Source organism: Harpia harpyja, chromosome 19 (genome assembly GCF_026419915.1).
Source record: "Harpia harpyja isolate bHarHar1 chromosome 19, bHarHar1 primary haplotype, whole genome shotgun sequence".
NCBI classification, from domain to species: Eukaryota; Metazoa; Chordata; class Aves; order Accipitriformes; family Accipitridae; genus Harpia; species Harpia harpyja.
The window spans coordinates 18,742,999-18,762,385 of NC_068958.1; the positions used below are offsets into that span (position 1 = coordinate 18,742,999).

The following is a 19,387-nucleotide window of genomic DNA, read 5'->3' on the forward strand; positions in this document are numbered from 1 at the left end:
ACAATACGGTGGCATCCCTGCACCCCTTGGTGTGCCGAGAGAACAGGCAAACTCATAGCATTGGTGAGGGCTGCCACAGCTCCCTGAGCCTTTCACGCGTGTAAGGATCCTACCACAGGATGTTCCCCCCTGCTGCAGCATTACAATTCCCCCATTTTTCCTTCTATTTTATTATTCTAGGGTTTTGGTGTTTTATGGCACGGGGAAGGAGCAGCGATGGAGAGTGGGCGCCTCCCAGCTGTCTCCCCCTCCCTGCTCCGGCTAGGCCTTGGGCGATGCCGCAGGCTGCAGCCGCTGCAACTCCAGGACGCGGACGAGGAGGAGGAAGGCGATGCTCAGGAGAAGCAGCCAGAAGAAAACCCAGTAGTGCTGTGGGAGGAAGAGCCACGGCCGCCACAGCTCTGCCGAGGACCCCTTGGACCTGGGGAGAAGGCGACCGGGGACACTCGTCATGCAGGGGAGGAGAGCAAATCCCACCTCCTCCCCAGCTGGGGAAGAGAAGGGTGTTTAACTCAACCCCAAACCTCACTGACCCTTTTGCAAACCCAAATGCAACAAGCCCGGGGAGGGCACAGGTGACCTGCAATGCACTGGGGGAAACTGAGGCAGAGCAGGGTTGAGCCGGGGCAGCCAAGCAACATCCCAGCCTTCCGTCACCAAATCCCCCAGCCCATTTCCCATGTGCTGGCCACCGTGGGACCACAGAGAGTCCAGCAGCCGCAGGAGGAATGCTGAGCACACTCGGGGTGCTGCTCACGTCAGGCCAAGCTGCTCCAGCTCCTCGTCCCCTGCACTTGAGCCTCTGCCATCTGCTTCGGCCGCTGGATCCCCGGTCATGGCACTGTCCTGGCCCTGCGGCTCCAGCTCACTCCTGGGGAGGGAGAGGAGAGGGTGCTGTGCCATGCCCCGTGGGCCAGCAGCAGTGGGTGCCGTGGCCTCCCCTCCACCCGGCATGGTTACCTCAGGGTGCTGGGCCGGCGCTGGGCCCCCTCCCTCTCCAGCTCGCTGGCCAGGGCTGCTCGGCTGTCCAGGCTGGCACCTGGCTGGGCACCAAAGGTGGGAGCATCAGTGGGGACCCAGACCCCCGGTAGCACCGAGCCTGGGGACACACGACAGTGGGGCACAGCTCCTGTCTGTCCCCCCTGCACGTGTCCTTACCAAGAGCTGCTTGGGGATGACGGCGATGCTGACTCTGCGGCGGGCAGACCCCTGCAATGAAGGGGCTGGGGGTGAGCACCGTGCCGGCTGTCTTCCCGTGCTCCCCATCCCCTTCCGTCCCCATTGCCTCCCCAGCACAGGCAAGGGACACTGAGGAGAAGGGACACTGCCAGCCTCCCACCGGCCCTGGTGCTAAGGGGGGAAGCCGGAGAGCTGGTGAGATGAGGAAAGGTCAAAGCCAGGAGGTTTGCGCCTGTCCTTACTGCTTCAAGCCGTGCTGGTGGGGCTGCCTAACCCCCTCCCCGAGCGCTCCCCTACCTCTTGAGCTGTAGGGGAATCAGTGCCGAATTCGAGCTGGTGCTAGAGAACAGCCAAGCCTGCGGCTCTCGCGCTATGACCCTGCAATGCAGAGGGACCTGCCTGAGATCTCCTGGACAAGCAGCCACCAAGCCCGGGCACCCTGTCTCCCCGCAGCCCTCCGAGGCTGTCCCTACATTTTGCCTCATCCCCAGCATTTCTAGCAGACCTTGCCCGCAGCAAGCAGCTGGCAGGAGTGGCATTGCCCGGGGACTAGTGGGTGCATGGGGACCACCGGGCAAGGGAGAGCAGCAGGGCACAGGGAGGTGGTGGCTCCAGGGCCACTGAACTGGGGCCAGTTACCTGCTGGAAAGTTCGCATCAGGGGGTGAGGCCTCAGCCGTGGCTCCACGTCATCTGGGAGCAAAGAGAAGCAGCCTTACATCACCCCCAAAAATTAAGATGTGGCTCACGCACAGACAGTTGCAAACTTCCCTCCCGTCGAAAGCTGTCCTGGCCACATGCTCTGTGCTTGGCACAAGTCACAGGGGTGCCTCGGCAGGGGGACCTTTTTTGCATGCACAGCGATGGCATGCGTGGGGTTTGGCATCCAGGGACAGAGCGTCCTTTGTGTGTCCCGTGCCCCCCTGCCGGGCATTCCCAGCTGGGCCACGGGACGATGGCTCTCTGGCCACCAGCACCTGCTCCCACGCTGCATCTGCTGTTACACCGGCCCCTCGCATTTGTCTTCGGGTCCCAGCTGTCACCCGCCCCTGGTCCCCAGCTCACGCAACCCACCGGCTCTGCAGCGTGAGGTCACACAGACCCCCCGGAGAGGTTCGGGACCAAATCCCACAGGGTCACCCCATGCAAACCCCACGCAGGCCCCGGCGGCAGAGCCCACCTCACCCTGGGTCTCCGCCAGCTGCCGGTTGCGGGAGTTTTGCTGGATCAGGCGCTTCATCTCCTCCAGCTCCGCGTGCTCCCGCATGTGGTGCCGTTTCAGGTTCTCCACGTGCTGGACCATCACCTCCGCCGCTCTGCTCATCCGGGCCTCCTGAGGCCGGGCAGGATGGGGGAATCAGGCCCCCCATCTCCTGGTCCATAAGGACCCATGTCCCTGCCAGTCCCTCACTGTGCATCCCACAGTGCCTCCGCCCAGGGGGTGCAAATGCATCCCCTCCCTGCTCCCAAGGGCGAGCAGATCCCTTGCACCCCAGTACGTGCAAACATGAGGTCAACGCCAGTACCACGAGGAGGAGGGACAAACCCCAGCAAGCCCAGGGGTGGATCCCCAAGCCCAGCTGCAGCACCCTGCATCTTTCCCAGCCCTGGCAGGAATCCCAGGCTACGCACAGACCTGATGTACAGCCCCCAGCTTCTCCGCAGCGCTGGTTGCCCGCTCAACAGCAGCTTCCAGCACGGCCAGGCTGTGTTGCAGCTGCTCCAGCGTCTCCTTGCAGCCCGCATCAGTGCAGGATGGGCCCAGCCTCTGTGGAGGGAGACGATGGAGCTGCAGGAGCTGGGGCTTTGAGTTGTGCAAACCCCTCCGAGGCTCGATGTCCCCAGCAGATGCCAGCCCCCTGCCCTGGTGCCCACCTACCTCCAGGGCAGCCCGGCACTGCCCCAGCTCCTCCTGGATGTTTTCCTCCGCCGCGTCCCGTGCCCGTTTCTCCACTTGCACCCGTTGCCGCAGGGTGAACACGTCACAGCGAAAAGCCAGGGCAAGGTGGGCAAAGGCTGCCTGTGGGGTGGGAGGGCGAGAAGTGGGACACAGGGCTAAGGGGAAGCCACCAGGGCCATGCGCTGCTGTCCCCAAGGCACAGACAGACCTCCCTAGCATGCCACCAAGCAGGGCAGTGCTAAGGATAATTACTGCTTGCCTTGCCCCAGCACCCATTAGGCTGCTGCACGCTGGGGACAGTCCCCATGAGATGCCAGTATGACCGAGACATGTCCCCCAGGCAGCCGATATCACTTGGAAATCCAAAGGCCTCCTGGCAAGAGCACATGCCGGGCAGACGCCAGCCCTTGCTGCAGGTCCCGGCTGACATCAGAGCCTGACTCAGCCCTGGCACTCGCAGGAAAATTATTTTTATTAGCAGGGCTTCCACCACCTCCCCGGCTAAGGGTGCTCTCGGCGAGCTGCAGAGCACTTTGTGGGATTGCCGAGCGTGCAGAGGACGGACTCATCTTGCTGTGGAAATGCAGCTGCCTCCGAATGCCAACAGCATCACCGGGAAAGGGATTTGTAAGGCGGCTGCCAGAGGACTGCGGTGCCTGGAGGACAGCCAGGAGCAGGGCACAGCCCCGGGATTGTGAGCCAGCAAGGCGTCCGTCCCTCTGTCCCCCTTCCCCACCCCACCCACGGCCCCCAGCAGCCCTCACCTCCACATCCTGCTCTGTCAAAGCCACCCTGCAGAAAGAGAAGTGCTGTCAGGGATGGAGGCACCATGGAGCGCTGCAGGCTGAAAATGCCCTTGGTCTGCTCCCAGGGGTGCCAGCCACCACCAGAAGTGGGGACCCAAGTGCCCCTCACCTGGAGGGTGGCTCTTGTGCAGTGGAAAAGGAGGGAAGTCCAATCACTGGAGGACACAGTGCCCTGGGACCCCCCTGTCCTGTAGCCCCTGGAGGGACACAGGTGCTTGCTGGTCTTACCTGTGCAAGCCCAGTCTCTCCAGCACTGAGAGCTCGCTGGGGAAACTCAGCAGCGGCTCCTCTGGGGTTTCTGCATCTGCAGGGAGGCAGTAACGCCATGGGAGAGACCACATGGGAAGGCTTTTCCTTGGCCTGTCTTCCTCCCTCTGCCCTCCTGTCCTGGCAGGGAGCAGGTGCCCATGGTGTGGGACCATCCCAATCCTTCCCCCAACATCAGCTGGGCTTTGGGTCCCCCCAGGCCAGTCCCCCCTTGCCCATGTCCCCACCAAGGGAGATGACCCCCATCAGGCCCCACTGTTCCCATGCTTGTCCCCAGCTACTTCAAGCCTTCTGCTAAGAGGACCCAGCTGGCATACGGGATGGGGACTCACCCACCTTCCTCGGTCCCATCACCGTCCCTGGTGCGCACAGCCAACTCCTGCCTGTCCGTGCCTGGCACCTGGGGGGGCACAAGGGTGCTGTTGGAGCAAACCCCTCCCTGGTGCTGGACGGCATCCCGAAAAGAGCAGCATCGAGAGGCTGGGGGTCCGGCTGAGCCCGAGGGGCCGAGGATGGAAGGGCCACCCCCAAACTGTCGTCCTCCCCTCCCTCTCACCTCGCCGATGCGCTCCACGCTCTGCTCGCTCCTGGTCAAAACCCCGTCTGGGTGCCCCTGGGGACTGCTCATACTCCCTGGGGACAGAAAGGGTGGTGGGAGCTGGGCAGCAGTGTCCCCTCCCCAGTCTGACACCACGTCAATGGAGACCCCCAAAATCACCACTGGTATTTCTGCAGCCTGCAGGCTCCCAGGGGGCACAGGCTAGCAGGTGCCCCCCCAAATACCCCTGTGGGGTTAAGGGAGCTGCAGGTAGGCTAGGCCAGGGCAGGGGGAGGAGGGCGAGGGATCTGGTACAGCGGGTGGGTTACAGCTGGCGAGGCAGATCCAGGGGACGGGGTTGGGGTCCCAGGGCTGGAAGGGGTGTGGGGTTGCAGGCAGGTGCTGCCAGGCCAGGGGACACCCTCCCGCTGGACCCAGGTAATGCTGCCCAGGGAGGGAGGATGCAAAACCCACCCCTTTCCCCCCATCCCCACCCTGGGCTGCCCTTACCTTCATCCGGAGACGGGGGAAGCTCGGCCAGCTCTCCCTGCTGCTCCCTGCAGAGAGAAGCCTGGGTAAACCCCAAAGAAACTCCGGCAGCAGAGGCAGCATCCCACCCCCTCTGCCCTCCCCCAGCTGCCACAGCACCCCTTCACGGGATGCTGCTCTGGACCTGGGTCCTTTCCGAGCATCCTCTGCAGCCTGCTCCGTCCCTGGCACGGGTGCAGCAGCCCCCTCCGCTCCCACAGCCGCCGCAGAGCCGCCACCGAGGAGCCCGCCGAAGCCGTTTCCAGCCAGCAATGAGTCACCGGCCCACGGCCGTGCTTCTCTTCAGCACATTATTTTTTTCTTTTTTTTGCCCTGACTGCCAAGCGGACCTTGCTGCGAGCCGGCCTCTTCCCAGGCACCACAACAAACCCTGCTGCCGGCAGAGCCCGGGCGCCATCTCACGTCATCGCCACGGGGACGACAGGCCTTAGCACACGCTCTTGCCCCCCCAAAAGTGCGCCGGGATGGCCTTGCCACCCCAAAACCCTGTCCTGGGTGCAAAGAAGTCCGGCAGCTCTGTAGCATCCCTGCTCGCTGGGGCCGGGGATGCTGGAGAACGCCAGGAATGGCAGGTCACCTGCGCACAGAGATACAGGGGCTGATGTGCAAACAGCCCTCTGCGGCCTCATGCTGGAGCTCAGCACCCATCTGGGAAAGGGTCTGAACCCCCTGGGCTCTGAACAGGGCTGCAAAAGGCTTTTCCCTCTCCTCCTTGCAAGCCTGAGGGTCGTTCCCTGGGAGCAGTGGCCACAGGAGAAGGGGCTGCTGTGCTGAAATGATGCTTTGTGCCTCAGAGTGGGGTGATGCTCCAGCCAGCACCCCCCCTTGCCTGGCACTGCCGTCCCCGTCCCATCCTCGCTAGCACCCCGAGAGCCGTGGGGCAAGCCTTTCGTGCACATACCTCCGAGGCAAGGGGCTGGGTCGGCGGCTCGTCCTCTGCCGCTGCCACCGTCGGCGGCCCTGGGTGAGTCCCTGCGCCTCCTCTTCCCCCTCTCCCAGCGAGGTCCCTGCGAGCGGCTTCATTTGCAAAGCGCGGAGGCTCCAGGACCAGCACACCTATCATGAGAGACACATATTAGCTGCGCGCAGATGGGAGAACGCCTCTAAATGTTATATTTTTAAAGCATTTTCTCACCCAGCAGGAGCTCCAAGCTCCTCTGCTTAGCGTGGAGGCATCTGTGGGAAAAGAGGTGGGGAGGCCCGCTGCGACTCAGGAGGATGCTGCTGGGATTCGGGCGGGCACAGAGCGAGGCGAATGAGGAATTTAATACAAGCCCCATTTCTGTGCAGCGCCGAGGGTGGACTTTCCCACTCGCCGCCCCCGTTTCCCTCCCACAGGACGATCCTCGCTTGGGGCTCGTGCTGTGGGTCATCTCCGTGGGGGGAGATATGTTTGCATGCACCTACCAGTGCGAGCACCCAGTGCAGAGTGGGAGCAACCTGCTGTACCCCAGGCAGCAGACAGCCCAATCCCTGAGCATCCCCCTGTCAGGCCGGCTCCCAGATAGACAAATATGAGATTCCTGAGTCCAAGGGAGCTTGGACATCTCATTTAAGCTGTTTTGCAATGTTTAAAAATCAGAGAAAGCCAGCAGAAAGTCCACAGAGTCCCTCTCCCAGCCCAGGGTAAAGTCACTGTGCAGAAGGGACTCTCCTGCAGGACATGTCTCCTTGGGAGCTGTGCCCACAGACATGCAGATATGGGGCAGAAGGAGATATTTTTTTTGGCTGGGACACAAAATGCAGCAGAGATTGCAGGGGACAAAGAGCAGGGACTGGTTGAAGCCCCACATGCCTGTGCAAAGCCTTGGCCAAGGTCGGTCACCCCAGCACTGAGCGGGGCCATCACCCATCTTGCCCCCATGCTAACTGGGGCCATCACCCATCTCTCAGAGCCTCCTCAGCCCTGATGGAGGTGTAAAAGCAAGCAGCACCTGGCATCTGTCAAAACAAGGCCATTTCATGCCTATACACTGGAAATTGTCCCCAACACCTCTTCCCAGGGGCTCGGGAGCCCCCAGCCACCAAGGATCAGCCAAACTCACCATCACATCAGTGAGCATCAGAGTTTTCCCGAGAGCTGGTCCCTGCTGCAAAGCACTCACTCCATAACAGCCACAGCAGACCCTGCAGCCTGCTGATTTACCACAGCTCAGCCAGCCTTACAGACACTCGCTCCTTATTGTTGTTTTACGGATGGAAATATGGATGCACACAGCTTGTTTGCCTAGCATGGCATAAATAATCCCCCGGGAAGCCAGACCGAGCGCTTTCCCTCAGCTCGGTGACTTTACCAAACGCTCCCCAGGTCATTACCTGCCTGAACTTGTCTCAAGCAGCTGAAGATGGATGCTGGGGCCACCCAGCTTGGACGCAGCACTCGGCACCGTGGGGTCCCCGGCAGACCCAGGAGGAGGGTCAGGGGACGCGACGTGGCTGGCAGATGGTGGGTCGGGGGGTGCCAGGGCCCCACACGGTGCAAGCTGCCGGCGGCAGATTCTCCCCGGAGGGGAGAGTGACTGCATCTACTGCAGAAGGATCTGCCAGGGAAGAGCTCGATGCAAGAAGGCCTTTAAAGGACATGCACAAGAGCAGCTGGGAGCTCCCCGTGTGGGGCCGGGGCAAGCTGAGCAGTTTGCAGGTGGCCAGGCGACCTCTGCTTTCAGTGCAGGGCCAGATTCTGCACCCACACTTTGGAAATGAGAGCTGTTACCCAGAGCTGGGAGAGACCACGACTGCTCCCTCCGTGCCTGGTGTCTGCAGAGCGGAGCAGACCTGAGTCTCAGCATCTCCCTGGCAGTGGGCTCAGGGCAGGGCAGTGGCACTCAGGACTTCTGTGGAGATGGGGGATCCCCCCATGCCTTCATGGGGGGTACAGCATGAGGCTAAACCAGGATGGCTGACAAGGAGCCCCTGTAGCATTGTATTTGATGATGCAGGGAAACCACTCTGCCCAGGACCCCCATCCCTCCTGCCCCTCTCAGTAGCCCCACTTTCCCCCCAGCCATCACCCCCACTGCCCCTTCCCCTGCCCAACTCCTTTGCTCAAATCCGTCATATCCTCTAAAGCCGCTTTCTTCCACTAATGAGCTTACGTGGAGTCAGACTCGGTGCTCAGCACTACAGAGGACCAGGCTGCAGGCAGGCAGCTGCTGTTAGCCCCCCCATGCCCAGGGACCCTGATGTACCACGAAGAACGAACAAGGCAGGTCCTTGGGGTCTGCAAATCTCTTAAGCCCTGAGAGGTCAGCCAGCAAACGGCATCTCCCAGCCCCGGGGCAGGGCTGGCCCAGCCTCATACCCATCTGCTGGTAGTGAGAGCACAGGATGCGGCCCCAGGGCCAGGAAGCAGCCAGGGAGGGCTGAGAGAGCCCATTTGCAGCTTTGAAGCAGGAGCTGTGCAGTGCCACGATGGGATGAGGCTTTGATGAGGCCATCAACAATGGTCCCCACCAGGTCAGGATTTCAAATGTCCTTGAACCTTCAGGGATGGGTTTTCCCCTCTTGGGGCAAACACCTCCTGCTTAGACCTGACCCAAAAGCAGAGCTGCTGAGAAATCATAAGTCGTCTTAGGGGAAGGATAGCCCCAAATTCCTGTCTTGTCTTCCCTGTAACACACTTACCTAGCAACACAAGCTGTGGCATGCATGATTAGCACCAATTAATGACAGTTAGCACATCGTAAGTTCACACTGCCAGCACCAGGAAGGCACAGGACATGCTGAAAGGCAGACTGGCACTGTCACCCCCTGCCTTATAGTCTTATATATCCTCTGCCCTTCCTTAAAAATACCTCCCCCAGGATTTCTTCTCTTCTCCAGCCCTTTTTCTGTCCATCTCCATGAATTTCCAGGTGCAAGGGCTGACCATTTGTGCTTCTTTTTAGAGAAGGATTTGCAGAGACACACTTCTCGGAGCTAGAAGGTCGCCTGGCCCAAGCAGTGAGAGGATGCTCAGGGCTTGCGATGGCAGGGCTGGATCCATCCCGCTGGTGAGTACATCCATGCATGTCTGTCTGGAGGCAGCTGAGCCCTGGGTACTGTGCAGCAGCGATAAACTTGAGCAGCAGAGCTTCCTCCTGCCCCTTACCCCCAGTGCTTTCCCAGCAACTCAGCAAGTTTCCCAGCTGGCTAGTATCTCAAAACTGAGATGAATTCTCCAGGTATGAAGTCAGGTTTGCATTAGCACCACCAGTCCCATCACTGGGCTAACTTGCCTCTGGGTGCATCTTCATTTCAGAAAGGGGAGACCCAAGCAGATGAGAAGACCCTTCCTTTGGGCTGAGATTCAGCAGATGGAGCCCAGTGCCTCATCACCCCGATGCCATTCCCCTCCTCGAGGACCTCCCCCTACCTGCAGGGTCTGCTTGGGCATATGGCTCTAAACTATTTATTTTATTGTTGAGTGATTTTTTTCTAGCCAAGCACAAGGTCTCTCCTCAACAGAGCCTGCAGTCAAGGCTCCTGTAGCAAGGCATGGAAGTAAAAGTACCTTCAAAGCATGATGCCGAGCAGACAGAGGGTACAAAACCAGGGGGGTGGAGGACAGACACCTTTGCATATACCAGTGCCTTGCCATCAACACAGCCTGGTCCTGCTGGCCCCATCCCCACAGAGACCCTGCTTTCTCCCCTTAGAGCAGCAGCCTGGCATGAGGCAGGCAGCAGATCAGGCTCCGTAGCCTCTGCTTTAGTGTCCTGGCAGGTCTGCAGCTGCAGTAAGTTGCTCTGTGGGAGACACAGACCTAAGGACACCATCACATTGGTTCCCCACACCAGAATAGAACTTCTCTGCTCAAAAATTCCTCTGTTCCCTCCCATGCACACGTGCTGAGGGGTTCAATAAGAGGCAATGCTCCTCTTTGCAAACCATCCCATTCAAAGAGCCTCTAAAAGCATTTACTAAAAGCACCCAGGGATTTTTATGTATGCCTATTTTTAACCTGGGAGCATCGTGATTACAATCTAGCTATTGTAGGGCCTCGAACAAGCAAAAGCAGCCCAGCTCCCCATGCACAGACCTGTTCAGCGGGGATGAACAAGACCCTGCTGGGAGATCTCCAGCCCTGAGAGGTGAGCAGCAGCAAGGGGCTGCAGGCTCTGGCTTTGTCCCGTATCTCCTTCCAGCAAGGTCCCACCGGCGACGCAGCAGCCTACTGCGATGGCATCTTCCTAGGGCTCCTCCTGAAGCTGAGCTGAACTTGCAGCTCAGATCACAGAGACTGTGGTCATCTGGATTATCCACTTCTCGGAGGAAAGCTGCTCAGACCAACACTGGCTGCTACTGCTGATGCGGCAAACGTGATTTATTAGGTCTGTGCAGGGGCCCCAACCATAAAGCAACACCCCAGCCCTCCAGCAAATTCATCTTTGTGTGGCCCTGGTCTCCCCAGCTGACAAGGACCTGGCAGCCTCCAGACTACCCAAGGGAGAACACAATTCTCTTACTATGATTAAAAGGTTATAGGCAAAAAACAGGTAAGAAAGAGTGGTTTTGCTTCTTTTGGTTCAGTTTTAAATTCCAGGTTGGAAAAAAAACCAAAAAGACTGCTGAGCCTTCCCCAGAGCAGTTCGGCCTCACATCTGGATGTCACAGCCACCAGATTTCAATGCAAAACTGCATCAGCATATTGGGGATTACATGCATGTGATTAACAGGGTGTCACTGAAACACAGTTACCTCCAGGGAGAAACATGGTGACTTTATCAGCTCCCAGCATTGCTGCAGGAGAGGACACAGCAACTAGCTGGACATGCCTGCAGCTCCTGCTTGGAAAGGGGCAGCCCCTCAGGGGATGGAAATGGATCATTTTCAGGGAAGCAGCTGAGTTTCAGCCCTTTCCAACAAGGTGTTGCATGGACCAAGGTAGTCTGGCTCCTATGTGGCTCTGATGTCTGGTATGTGACATCCGTGGATGCAGCATTTGCATACTTCTGCCCACCTGAAGGAGGTTCTCTGCTGTCCAATCATGGCACCAAGATGCCACTTGGGGAGTAGAGATGTCATCTTGTCATGAAACTGGTTCAGAAATCACTGTGGGAGGATAAGGAGGCAGCAGAGCAGATAGATAACCCATGCAATTGCATAATATTAATTTCCTTTAAAAACAAACAAACAAACAAGCAAACCGCGAGGCCAAAAAGGGAATTCCCCTTCATACCATGAAGGAAGTAAATCTCTACAGGAGAGGAAGCAGATAAGTAACTACTACCAAACATCACAAGTAAAATGGCTGAAAATTATACACTGCCTTCTACATACAGCCTAGGAAATGTCTAAGACAAAGCTTCAGACCTTCCCCAACCCCAACCCCAATCAGGACAAGGGCAAACCCAGGCCCAGCTCTCCCTCCACTCCTGAATAATGTTCTGCTGAACTATAAAACCTGACTGATGTTTTACGCCACGTTCACCTCTTTGTGCTGTTCAGGCTGGATTTTAAAGTTCTTGAGAGGGTCAAGAGGAGTCAAAAAGTAAAGTTTTCCACGTGGGTGCTACCAACCACCACATAAACAAGCAGTCTTCCACCAGCACGTCTAGTGTCTCCAGGGTTTGCTTCCAGTTCTCCTAATATGACTGTTATCTCACACGTACACCCCAGAGGAATCCACGGTACCCGATAAGCTGCAGCCAAGAGCAAAAACAGGGCTAAGAAGGCTCTTTCCACAAGCCAGCATAATGCTTCTCAGCAGAACAGTAACCCCTCTTGCAGTTTGCAAAGCCGATCCCTGCCTGACTACTGTTTCTTGCAAAAACCACGTAGGCTGGCCCAAAATGCAGCTCCCAGTACGTCCAGATGAGTTGGAAGCGCAAGCTGCATACGGCGCGTAGCAGCCAAGAACAGCCTGTCAAAATGAGACCGTTGCCTAAAGAAACCGGTAAGCAGTTACAAAACCAAACATCCATCAGGGAGGAGATGCACACTGTGGCCGGATTTCAAACCCTTTATTGCTGCCCAGTCCATGGAGGTGCTGGGGCTTCCCCACGGTGCTCTAGATATACACAGCACGCGCATTCTTCCAGTTCTTCAGCAGGGACACCAGGAAGGTGACGACCAGGTAAATTTTGGAGATGAGTTTGTCCTCTGTCATCTTCATGTGACCGTCAGCCACAGCCAGACTGAGCACTGGGGACAATGACACCGAGGTCACTTCGTAGAAGCTTTGCAGGGGAACTGTGAAGACTGCAGCCTGCTACCTAATAAAGCCAGAACAGCAGGCTCAGACCTTGATGATCAGGGAACAATTTCTATTTATGTCGTATTTTGGGCAGCCCTACGATAGCTTCAATATACTCAGCCACTAACTCACTGGTATGCAAATACATCAACAATTTGGCTCCCTGGAGGTTTCTTTCCTCCAGCTAACATACTTTGAAGCCTCATCAGTCCACTGTCACCTAAAATAGCTTAAGAGATTCTTACTATAAAGAAATCTGTGCTCTCAGCATTAAGAGCATCACTTAATGCTTCGGTTTCATTCCTCTGGCTGGATCTAAACATTAATGAGCAAACTTGAACCAGTAACATGTCACACCTACATGTTTTAATCTCTCTTCTCCCTTTGTAGATGTAAATGTTTATGAATTTTTAAATAGTTCCTGAAATACGCAGTGCTTCAAAACCTCCATTAAAACTCTAGCACTACCTCCCTCGGAGTCCATCCACCCTCTCCCATCCTTATCTTTCCAGTCCCCCAGCCAGAAGGTGCCCAGATGAGGTTTCCAGTGGGTGTTTTCAAGGATACAGGATAGAAATCTGGAAACAGTCACGCTATAGAAGCACTTTCTATTAGTGTATCATTAAATACCTTGCAATGACAAGTGCCATCATCGCCATGTGGAAAACCAGAAATGTGACACAGAGCAGGGCCGCTTGCAGGCCCCAGGAAAAAAGAAAAAAAAGGCAGATTTAATGTGGAAAATTCAAGTTTACCAGTTCTTCATCTAAACCCCGCTCTTCTGCATCCTGAGATTTGTAAATCTCAGCAGACCAAATAAACAGATCATTGCTGCACCACCTGAAAATCAGCTTAGCCATCAGAGAGAAAGGCCAACATGCACAAAACGTACCACTTGTGCCTTGCCTCCTTTGAGCCAAGACAAAGTCATGATGGTCAATTAAGCCTAGTCCAGAATTATCATCTTCAAACAGCCTCAAATCAGTTTATGTCTTGATTCAGTGGCGTTAAGGGCATTAAGAACTAAGTACCTGTGAACTCCACCATGCAATATTGCTTGCCAGGTGCTCTGGGCCACCACAACGTTGGAAAAAACACTTGAAATATAAAGGTTTTGGACAAGATGACTCTGCCTTGGCTACCAGGCTGCCACTGTGAGGAAGGAGGGAGGTTTGCCAGCTTTTGCAGACCTGGAGCCAGGAAGGAGCAACCTGCTTCATCAAGGGCTGACACTGGGAAGACATTGTACTTCTCAGCCGTGAGAAACAAAACAAGGGTGCAGGTACACACAGGAAATATTGCAGCCGTGTCGCTCCATTTTTAACCACGAAGAGGATATAGGTTGATTCAAACGAGTGGGACACCTGCAAACCAGACTGGTGAGACACATGGATGCTCGATCGTGCTCTTCAGATTTACAAGTTATCAGAGATGCTGGCACAGGATAGGGGACATCACGTCATCCAGCACACTCATCAAACCAGAGGGGACCCGAAAGCAGAGAAGGGCTTCTGCTTCTTCTGCAACTTCTCGCTGCCCAGTCAATAACGTGGGGACCTGCTCGACAGAAAACCCTTTTTTATAAGGGAACACGCAGGCAAAACAGGCAACCTTTCCTCTCTGAGGGGAAATGGCAGCCGGCCTCGGACCCAGGATCGCTGCAGCCCACCTTCAGGCTCTCTTCAAGTACTTGAGTGCCAACATTACTCCATTAATAATGCAAAAATAATGGATTTTTTGTTTTCCTGATTACAAAAAAGCCACCTTTTGGGCACAAACCATCTACAAAAGAGTCACCTTTATGCAATTACCCCCCTCCAGGCTATACTCTGCCCAGCCACCCCTCACACCCGCAGGCCCAGTGCCAACGTGGAGCAATCCAGGGCTTTGCGGTGCTAAAAAATCACCAGAAGCCGAAAAATCCTTGACTTAGTATAAAAACTACTTAGCAACAACTAAAAACATCAGTGTGTTGTCAACATTATTCTCATACTAAATCCAAAATATAACACTATACCAGCTACTAGAAAGAAAATTAACTCTATTCCAGCCAAACCCAGGACATGCCCACACCGCTGGAGGTTGGGAGAGGGAGAAGGGAGCCCCTGCCCTGAAACATCCTGCAGCCCGGCCCCTCCACAGCTCCTCCGCCGCCGCCATCTTGGGACAGGCGGGGAGGGAGGCGCCATCTTGAGCGTGGCAGGGCGGGAAGGCGGGAGCTGCCATCTTGAGTGTGGCGAGGCTGAGAGGCAGCCCAGAGACAGCGCAGACACAGAGATGACTGGAAATGTATTCATTGTTTAACCAAGAAAACCTTCATCTTCAAGCCTCGGGGCACAGGTGGGGCTGGGATGGCATCGCCCAGCGATAGTCCACCTCAAACCAGGCCAGCCGAGCACAAGGCACTGCTGCAAGGCCCCGGGCAGAGGTGTGGGCACTCTGTGTGCCACAGCCCATGCTTGCTGGTGCTCCATCACGCTGGTGGTGAAACCCAGTGAGGGACTGGGCTGCAGCTACCACTACCTAACGAGCATTCGCTGCCCAAGGAAGCCATCGCCTTGTGGTTCCCTTTGGCGCTTACCTGGGAGGAGGAGAGAGAAAGGAGAGAAATCAAGAAAAGGGAAACCCACCACCAACCACACTCCAGCATGGCTTCTGCCAGCACTTGCTGGTTTCCTACCACCCGGGGCAGACCAGGAGCATGGAGGCTGCCATCCCCCCATGGGAGAGACTCCAGCCCAGCCTGGAGGGCGCAGCATCCATCTCACCTGGCTCCTTCCAGCACAGCCTGCAGTGACTTCTTCAGAGCCGCATTGCTCCGATCCAGAGCGGCAGCCAGACTGCTCTGGTGGGCTGGGGTGACCTGGGAGGGAGAGGAGCAGGGAGCTCAGAGAGCTGCACTGCCAGGAGCCCACCTGAGACCTCTGGGCCAGGTCCTGGGTCAGCTGCAGCTCACCAGCTGGTCTGCAGGAGCCAAGCCTGGTCTTACTCACCTGGTTTTGGTACATGGTGAGCACTGCTGTCACCAGCTTGGCATAATTCAGCGACGTGGCGAAGGCTGGAGCCTGCCGGCACAGAGTCATGACCAGGAGATCAAAGAGCTTGGGGGGAAGCACCTCCTGGAAGAGAGTCACGAGCGGGGAAGAGAGCTGGTCCTTGCTCCAGTGCTGCTGGAGCCATCAAGGAAACCTGGGGGGGACAAGAGGGGGTGCCCTCACCTGCCGCCCCAGCACAGCCTGCAATACTGGCAGGAGCTTCTCTGACAAAGGCACCTCCAGGACTTGGCTGCAAAGGATGTTAAAGAGGAGATGCGATGCTCACATGGCCTCGCTGGTGCTCCTGAGCGGCTGGAGCCAGCCGGACCCATCAAGGCAGGCACAAGGGCCAAAGCAGAGCTGTCAGCCCTGTAATCTCTTACCTTAGCACCAGTCGCACACAGTCTGGCTCCAGGCACTCCTCCACAAGCTCACACACGAGCTTGGTCTGCTCAGCACCTGCAAAGGCAAAGCAGAAAGGGGAAAGCCTCCAGAGGCTGCCAAATCCATGGGGATGTGCCTGACCCCTCCTAGCACCCCTTCACACAGGGGTACATCCCAGTCAGGACACCCAGAAACCATGCAGTGTCCCTTCTACTGTTCAGGATAATCCAGCTTCCTTTGCCCATCTGCAGCAAGGCTTTAATTGGCACCAGTCCCTAGGAAAAGAGAATACTACTGTGGCAGGGATTCATGCAGGACCCTCTTCTCATGCCAGCAGAGCCACCCTGGGGCAGTTTTGGCCCCAGCATTAGGAATTGTCAGGAATCCTCAAGTCCATGGAGGGATGGCAGCTGTCCTTTGGGAGAACTGGTGCTGGAAACCAGCCTGGCATCCCCTCCCTCTCAGGCATCTGTAAAGCCACCTCCCATCCTAACTCCCAAGTGTTCACCTGCCCAGATAAAACCAGCACCATTCCTCCGTGGTTCCTAACACATATTTTGGGTGATAAATGACTCCCAGGAGACAGCACTCTGCAGTTGGGGCTTTCCTTCCTGCTGGATGCAGCCCACAGCCCCTCTCCAGCTTCCCCAGAAGAAGCCATGCCTCCTGTGAGCCCATCGCACCTTCCCCTGGCTCCCGCAGCACTGCAGCCACCAGGACTCGACAGAAAGGCTGGGAATACTTGGAGCAAAATGAAGCGAGGGCAGCCATGAGGTGGCGAGAGGGTGGCTGGGCGAGGGACAGGACCTATGGACAGAAAAGGCAGGAGATGGGGATGATGGTGAGGGAAACTGGGTGCAGGAAACCTCTGCTGCCCTCACACTTACTCGCTGGAGGAAGAGCTGCTCTGCCAGGATGGCTGTGCTGGTGTAGCTGAGGTCGGGGGTGAGAGCCAGCAGCCAGCTGCAGAAACGCACCAGGAGGTGCTCTGGGCATGTGGAGAGCTGGAGGAAGGAGCACAGCCCCTCGAGCTGGGGACAGAAGGGACAGGGACATTAAGGACAGCAGCAGGCCCTCCACAGCACCAGCAGTTGCAGCAAGGATGCTGAGGCTCACCTGGCCGGGAGAGCAGTTGTTCAGGACGTGCAGCTCGGGTGGGACACTCAGCTCTGAGTGCTGTAGGGAAACACGGTCCTTGAGTAATACACCAAATACAGCAATCCACAAAATACAGCTCCAGGGCTTTTCTCTACCCTACCGTCCCCCACTTCAGCCAGCACTGACCCCGCAGGCTGCCCATCATACAGCAAATCCCTGCGAGGTGGAGGCAGGTATTAGTACCTGAGCCCAGAGGAGGTGGCAGCAGGGCTGTCGTCTTATCCCCCTCCAGTCATCCCTGTGAAACCACCTCGTCTCCCATCCCTTCTGGAGGGCCCAACATGAGCCCGTTTAGACCATCAGCTCCAGAACAGAGACAGAAGCAACCACTTACATTGGACTCTTTCTGCAGCAGCATTTTCAGCCTCTGTCCGTGCATCTGAGGAAAATGAGATGAAGGAACAGAAATCAGACTGTAAAGGCTCACTGGCTGGAAGGGGAAAGCAAACCCTGCCCGGTACCTGGAGAAAGGACTGGACCTCTGCTGCCAGCTCTGCCTGGGAAATCTTCCTGGGCTTCCTGGCTGCATCCTGCTGGGAGCTTTCTGGAGCAGCTCCGGCTGGGCTCTCAGCAGATCTGTCGCCTGAAGGCTCCACAGGCACCTCCTCTTCCACCCCTGCCGCATCCCCACTCTCCTGGGTTCCCGGGGGGTCAAACGCTGCCTCCTCCAGCAGCAACCTCTTCCTCTCTCTCTCCTCATCCAACTCCAGGCTCTCCTCCGACACTTTCTTGCGCTTCCCACCTTGAAGCACAGAGTCAGCCACATCCCCAGCGGTACCAGGCTGCTTGCTGAAGCACCAGTTCAGTTTTCTTCGCCCCTCTGGTTTGTTCTGGGCAATTTTCTGGCACAGGCACCTAAGCTGCTGCTGGCATGCGGAAGACAAGGGAGCGGGAGGTGGGGAGCACTCCTCTCCCCCTGATCCCTGCCGGAGCAGATCGCCCAGCGTCCGCACCCAGGGATCCACATGGGAATCCTGCTCCACGGCCTGGAGCAGCCGGCTGAGGCAGCCCCCCGGCACCACGGCTTGCACCACGAGGAGCAGGGAGAAGAGGTTTCTCTGGCACACAACAGGAAGCAGCAGCAGACGTGGTTTGCTGTTAAAAAGGGAGAGGTGACAAGTCAGAGCAAAGCCCTGAGTCCTTATTGCCAACCTGCCCCGTGGAGCAGGGTCTAACGGGACTAGGAAGCGAGAGGAGGCAGCAGATGCCTTTGCCAGCTTTTGCAGACACAAACTGCAAGACTGGCAGGTCCCCGCTATGATCCTGTCTTCACGTACAGACCGCTGCACCGGGGGGAAGAGGATGCACGGTGCCGAACTGGGCACCTGATGTGCCAAACCTCCCGCAAAACACCGAGTTTTGGAAACGCGGCCAACTCACACAGCCAGGGCCCCCTCCGGCTCCTCCAGTGTGGGCTCCTCGGCGCAGAGAGCTGCGGTGAAGGCCTGCCAGGGAAATGCCTGCCCCGGTCCCTCAGGGGCCTGGACCCGCTGCAGCATTTGGAGGGCAGCCAGCACCCCGGAGGAGCCGGAGGCAAGCATGTGGAGCAGGAGGCGGCACGGCTTGTCGAAGCTCTGCAGCCAGGGCAGGCAGGGGGGCTCCATTGCTGCTGGTGGGGGGGAGCTTCACAGCCACCTGCAAGAAAATTGGGGAGAGCCTGACATGGGTCACACCGAGAAAGGTGCAGGGAGGATCACTACATCCAGGACCTGGCCAGCTGTGCTCTGGAGCAAACCTTGGAGTCCTCCCTCACCGGCTGCGGTTTTGGGGGACTGCCCTTACCTGCGCGCGGGGGAGGGGGGGCATGATTATCCTCATCACCCGAGGATGCAGAAGCATTACAGAGGTTCACAGCCAGGCCAGAGGACCAGGAGCTCCTCTGAGCCCTCGAAAACCATTTCACTCGCAGCTCCCCTCGCTGCCCTCCCGGGGGGCCGAGAGGGAAAACCCCCGAATGCTGCTGGCGGTGATCCCCCCACCCCACTACGGCCCCCTCCTCCGGGAACAGACCGGCCCCGGGCCCGCAGCCACCCGGCCCTGGGGCTGGCCGTGCACTGCCCCGGTTATTGCGGTGCTCGGTTATCAGCTCCCGTTCCCGGGCAGACACTCACCGCGGGGAGAAGACGGAGGGCAGGGTACCCGCTGCTCCCCCCCGGGGTCTGCCCGGTGCCGGTACCCGGTGCGCGCCCGTACGCACTCCCCGCCCCGGGGCCGGCAGCGCGCGCCACTTCCGGCTCCGCCCCTCTGGAAAAGCCCGCCGCGTATGTAAATCAAGCCCGCATGCAAAAGTTATGCATATGAACCCTAAAAGCCAAACCCTAACATCCCCCAACTCCAGCCCCCAGGGGGGTGGTGTATTCCCCCCCCCCCCCCAGCCCCCGGAAGGAGAGCCCCC

General features: G+C 57.6%; 2 protein-coding genes across 8 annotated transcripts; both read right to left on the minus strand.

Annotated features, from left to right (window-relative positions):
• Positions 1-152: 152 nt before the first annotated feature.
• Positions 153-10,505, minus strand: LOC128154337 (inositol 1,4,5-triphosphate receptor associated 2-like). 3 transcript variants are annotated; one of them, XM_052814819.1, is made up of 15 exons: positions 10,259-10,492; positions 6,140-6,294; positions 5,200-5,246; positions 4,708-4,784; positions 4,488-4,551; positions 4,113-4,188; positions 3,843-3,870; positions 3,058-3,198; positions 2,815-2,946; positions 2,364-2,511; positions 1,819-1,871; positions 1,159-1,209; positions 961-1,043; positions 758-871; positions 153-421 (listed from the first exon to the last, which is right to left on the minus strand). In XM_052814819.1, exons 2-15 carry the CDS (start codon positions 6,259-6,261, stop codon positions 262-264), a joined length of 1,296 nt encoding a protein of 431 aa, XP_052670779.1. In that variant the 5' UTR covers positions 6,262-6,294; positions 10,259-10,492; the 3' UTR covers positions 153-261. The 3 variants fall into 3 exon arrangements, 2 of the variants coding, with proteins under 2 accessions (XP_052670779.1, XP_052670780.1); XM_052814820.1 differs by lacking the exon at positions 10,259-10,492 and adding an exon at positions 6,374-6,679; XR_008239317.1 differs by having other exon boundaries at positions 402-421; positions 961-1,039; positions 10,259-10,505.
• Positions 10,506-10,808: 303 nt separating this feature from the next.
• On the minus strand, positions 10,809-19,209 carry FANCE (FA complementation group E). 5 transcript variants are annotated; one of them, XM_052814813.1, is made up of 12 exons: positions 19,104-19,209; positions 18,373-18,627; positions 17,454-18,087; positions 17,327-17,371; positions 16,951-17,010; positions 16,722-16,865; positions 16,518-16,641; positions 15,834-15,909; positions 15,634-15,700; positions 15,409-15,534; positions 15,184-15,278; positions 10,810-12,363 (listed from the first exon to the last, which is right to left on the minus strand). In XM_052814813.1, exons 2-12 carry the CDS (start codon positions 18,594-18,596, stop codon positions 12,342-12,344), a joined length of 1,617 nt encoding a protein of 538 aa, XP_052670773.1. In that variant the 5' UTR covers positions 18,597-18,627; positions 19,104-19,209; the 3' UTR covers positions 10,810-12,341. The 5 variants fall into 5 exon arrangements, with proteins under 5 accessions (XP_052670775.1, XP_052670773.1, XP_052670774.1 ...); XM_052814815.1 differs by lacking the exon at positions 19,104-19,209 and having other exon boundaries at positions 10,809-12,434; positions 18,373-19,032; XM_052814814.1 differs by lacking the exons at positions 10,810-12,363; positions 19,104-19,209 and adding an exon at positions 13,007-14,996 and having other exon boundaries at positions 18,373-19,031.
• Between the last annotated feature and the right edge of the window lie 178 nt (positions 19,210-19,387).